The sequence below is a fragment of the Schistocerca serialis genome, chromosome 9 (assembly GCF_023864345.2).
Source record: "Schistocerca serialis cubense isolate TAMUIC-IGC-003099 chromosome 9, iqSchSeri2.2, whole genome shotgun sequence".
NCBI classification, from domain to species: domain Eukaryota; kingdom Metazoa; phylum Arthropoda; class Insecta; order Orthoptera; family Acrididae; genus Schistocerca; species Schistocerca serialis.
The window spans coordinates 455,932,830-455,937,608 of NC_064646.1; the positions used below are offsets into that span (position 1 = coordinate 455,932,830).

At 56.7% G+C, this 4,779-nt stretch overlaps 1 protein-coding gene across 1 annotated transcript; it reads left to right on the top strand.

The window, feature by feature from the left end:
- Positions 1-2,055: 2,055 nt before the first annotated feature.
- On the top strand, positions 2,056-2,595 carry LOC126419705 (uncharacterized). The gene has a single exon (XM_050086887.1). It carries the CDS (start codon positions 2,056-2,058, stop codon positions 2,593-2,595), a length of 540 nt encoding a protein of 179 aa, XP_049942844.1.
- The last annotated feature ends 2,184 nt before the right edge of the window (positions 2,596-4,779 follow it).

Genomic DNA, 4,779 nt, shown 5'->3' on the forward strand with positions numbered 1-4,779 from the left:
GGCAGAATTGTCGTGTAAACTGCTACAGGCTGTGGCACAAATCGATTCAGGAATCGATTTGCGTCACGCCTAGGGAACGTTAGGGCACGCCGTGATCCAGGACCCCCTTCACGTGGGACCAGTCTGCGGTCACTAGAGTTAGGAAATACCATCATTCCATCTCTTTCCAGCTGCCCTATGGACCCGAGTAACTGCGACCTAACCGCCATGGCGGATTCTGCCCCGTCAGAGCGCGCTCTGGCGGCGGTAACGTCAGCTCCACAACCCGCTTCTATCGACACCATGTCCTTGGTCGACACTTCTACTGCCCCCCCCTCCCCAGGCTATGCCTCCTCTCTGGGATCCAACTGTTCGCGATAATGAATCGCATGGCAAAAGCCACCACAATTCCAGAAAGAGAGGCAGCAGAAAAAGCGTACGAAATGTTCGTGCGCTACGAACTTGCCGCCGTAAAGGCGCAACAGCTGCAAAGCGGGACGTCCATGTTGCCGCGTGAACTGCCGCGCTCGGCCACAGAAGAGGAGATCGTTCCGCCGGGAGCCCTGCCGGGCGCAGCAACTCAAGATGTTGCTGCTCCGGCGGAGGCGGGCCCGATTGGTGTTGCGCCACTGGACCAGGCTACCCAAGAAGCCAGTGCGCCGCTGGTCGCCCCAACGGACGATCCCAGTCAAGAGCCGCTAGTGCGCCAGTTCTCGCCGCGCAAGGACAGACAGACTGCGAGCACCCCGTCCCCACACGGCCTACAACTACTCCACATTCTCTGGAAAAACCAGAGGCCAGCCTGGAGACAGTTCTATTGGCAGAAATGCCAATGAAAGTGCAACAGGCATCGAGAAAACGCCCGGCCACCTCCGACTCTGTTGTTGCAGCCTTCTTCTTGGTTTGTCGCCTATCCGCCGCAGTTGTTACTGTCCGTTCGTCAGACGCCCCACGGCGCCCCCAGCAGCCGGTGTGCCGTCGGTTCGGTGCAGTGAAACCAAGCCCAAGAGGCTTGAACATGTGCTTCCCCCACCTCCAACCACGTCAAATCGTTTCGGAGTGGCAACCGAAGAGGTCATGCAAGCAGAACCAGCCCCCCTCCCCCCCCCCCCCCCCCCGAGTACGTAAACAGACACGCCCTTCACCGGTAGTCATGAAGTGGGAGGACGACTTCATGAACTTCCATAACAAAATTAAAAAAGCCATAGAGGTAAAGTCTTTCAAGGTCACAGGGAACGACCTGTACAAGTCTTCCCAGCCACCTTAGACGAACACAAAGCTCATGGAGTTTGTTAGGGCACAGGGACTCCACTGTTACACGCATAACACATTCCTAAAACTCCTGAAAGTGGTTATACCTTCCTCTTAAAATGTATCCTAACCACCTAAAACATGAATTTTCCGAACAGGGCTACGCCGCCAGCACTGTAGAACTAAAGACGTCCTCCCGGACCCATAAGAAGATGCCACTGTTCCTCGTCCTGGTGGACAACGAGGACAACGGAAAGATTTTCCAGTTGGAAAACTGTAGTGACTTGGCAAGACAGCCAAGCCACTCGGAGGTAGCCGAAAGGCACGCGTTTAAGCTCACGCAGACTGGCGTGAGGTCTGGAACAATTAAAGGAGTTGAGTCTAATAAATAAAGAACGTAGTGGCTTGAATACTTAACTTTAATCCATAATTGGAGAACATCGCTCTTGATACATAATTACAATCTCTTGTACATGTTTTACAGCATCAATGGCGCCTTGCTAGGTCGTAGCAAATGACGTAGCTGAAGGCTATGCTAACTATCGTCCCGGCAAATGAGAGCGTATTTGTCAGTGAACCATTCCTAGCAACGTCGGCTGTACAACTGGGGCGAGTGCTAGGACGTCTCTCTAGACCTGCTGTGTGGTGGTGCTCGGTCTGCAATCACTGACAGTGGCGACACGCGGGTCCGACGTACACTAACGGACCGCGGCCGATTTAAAGGCTACCACCTAGCAAGTGTGGTGTCTGGCGGTGACACCACAAAAACATCGCTGACGTCGACGTCACAGTCGAACCGCTCTGGGCCAAGGGCAAGAGAGCACAATGCCACTCTTGTCAGGGCCTCGATCACGTGGCCGTACAACAGTACAACACCAGCTCGATGTGTTAAGTGCGCAGGCCCGCACCAAAGCCGCGACTGCGCCAAAAAGAGCGAAGAGCAGTCCCAATGCTGCAACTGCAGTGGACCGCATGTTGCCAGCTACAGGGGCTACAACGCGTTCAAGGCACGCAACCGTCCCAAGGCTGCTAAGGAAGTGCAGCCTGGCGTTAGTTTTGCCTCTGTTGCCAGGAGACAAACCACCGAACAGCGACCCCCACCTCGTGGCGACCGCCGCCAACCCACCCACAACCCACAGCCACCCACAAAACCGGAAATCACTGCCGCTGGGCCACCCCCCACCTCCCCCTTCGGCTGGCGCCAATGACGAACAGCCAGCCCCCATTGCTCCGAGTCTCGTCGGAGAAGAGGGCCAGCCTGGTCCTGCCCCAGCGCCCCCCGCCCCTGCAGCCACTATCGCCGGCGACCTGCAGGCTCTTCTACAGACACTAAAGGTACAATCATGTCACAGCTTCCCACGCTAGTCTCTGCAGCTGCGACGGCCCTCCAGGCCATCGCCCAGCCCCCCAGGCACGGATAACGACCACGCACATGCCCTGACTGTTTGCGTCTTCAACGCAAACAGCCTAGTACCACAGCAGGGAGAGTTTAGGGAATTTCTCCACAGCGAGGCAGTGGATATCTGTCTCGTCTGTGATACGTTCCTAAAACCCGGAGTGCACGTCAGGGTCGGGAACAACAACAGCTACTGCACCGACCGACTGACCCATGGCGGTGGTACGGCGGCTTACGTCAGGTCGGCCCTGCGGCACTATCCCGTGCAATTACCCTCGAAGCCACTGCTGTTGGCGTCCACACGTCTATCGGCAAAATCACCTTTCTGGCGGCCTACCGGCCAACTACCCATTGGCCGGACCTGTTGGGGAGTAACCTATTCCCCCAACAGCATCAGGACAAACACCGTATCAATAGCGAGTACCCCCCACAAACAGACAGGACGTCTTTTTAAACTTTTTTACAGGATCTGCAGGCACAGCACTCAATGCTTATCCCGTCCTCACACGTGCCTCAGGAAGGCACAACAGTCTCGGAGTCGGAGTCAACCGCCAAGAAAGCGGTACTTACAGAAGAGGCAGCGGTCCCGCCACCCCCTCCCAAAGGGGGGAAGGGGGGCCGCAATCCCGCCCAGCGCCACCACCGACGACGCCGTGGCCGCCCTCAAAGCCGCGTTGGCAGCAGAGAGAGCGGCAATGCAGAAGGTGATCGTCGGTCTCCACCGGCAGCTGCAAGAGTTGCGGGACGAACTCAGGACGCTGCAAAAAAAGACACCCGCCCCCGATGCTGCCCCCACGGTGGTACAAGCTGAGGTGGATGTCTCTACACAAACGCACGTCGCCCTGGAACCTGTAGCAATACAGGAAACCGGGGAGACGCCCATTGACGTGGTGCAGCCTGTACCGCCGCCGCCGCCGCTGGATGTGGAGAAGAAGCAGCAGCAGGACAAACAAGATCAAGAGGGAGGAGGGATGCTCTCTGAAGTCATTCCTTTCCCGGACGCCACGAACCTGCCAGCGATACTCAAGAAGATCGCAACCATGGTGCGAGATGGACGGTACGACGTCCAAAGAAAACCCTACCTTTTCGCGCAAGCGGAAGGGATACGGAAGCCACCACTTCCACACCGGCCGTTCGAGCTTCGTGGTGGATATCAGGCAATTATGCTCGAATTCGTCACGAAGAAGGACATCCACACCATCTTGGAGGATGCGGTCGCGCGGCTGAAGAAAGAAGTCCCAGTCGCGCGGCGTAAAGACTGGGTTCGAGTTGATGAAGTCCGAGATGGAGAGAGGAAGCTCTCACCCGAGCTGGAGTCCGCACTGAAGAACATCGAGCGCGAGGGGAAGACGAACTAGTACATCATCATCAGCCAACGTCACCGCCAGCATGCCTGCATGCTGGCAACCAGGATTTATCACCAACAACACGCAAGGACCAACCACAACGAGAGGCAACAAACATTATAACTGTTCCTCCAAGATCCTTACGGGTTGGAATAAACAGCTTAGACTCCAAACTTCGGGCCAAGGACTAAGCCCGTATGTATAGCGTCAGCGTCAGTGGCGCTGGCACTCGCCGAGTGGCAGTCAAGGGTTGAGCATCGCTCCTCTAACTAGCGCACTGTCAGCCATAGTCCCCTGCTTGCAAGGGAGTACAAACAGAAGCGTTTTCCGCCTCTGTTTTTATTAAAACACTGATGGGCACTTGCACCGAGGTCTAGCAGCTTGACAGAACGGCATTTTGGAAGTTTTACATGGCGTCGCCTGACAGCAGAACAGTCGTGTGTTCTCGTCGAGGTGGTATGTCGAACTTGGGTGGTGCCTTGGGGTCGCGGCGGTCTCTTTCCGCTGACGACACGAGGCGCGTTTTCTTGTTGCCGCGGGCCGCGCGGCCGGCCGTTTCGAGCGCTTCGGCTGCCGCAGAGTTAGTCTCTGCCCCCCCCCCCCCCCCCCCCCCCCCCCAAGAATAGGGAAAAAGTAGTTCAGGAGCAGGAAGCGGGCCGCGGAACCACAGAAAGGTTTTCTGCCGCCTCCGTCCAGAATTCCGTGCCTGCCATCATTCTCTTAGGGTCAGCAATGCAACCGGAAAACCCTATGGTGACAACAAAAGTTGCAACTGACAATCACCTGCCAGCAAGCCCCCTCTCCGCT

What these genes read in the sequence shown, in the direction of transcription:
- LOC126419705 (XM_050086887.1), top strand. Translation starts at nt 2,056, where the DNA reads ATGCCACTCTTGTCAGGGCCTCGATCACGTGGCCGTACAACAGTACAA.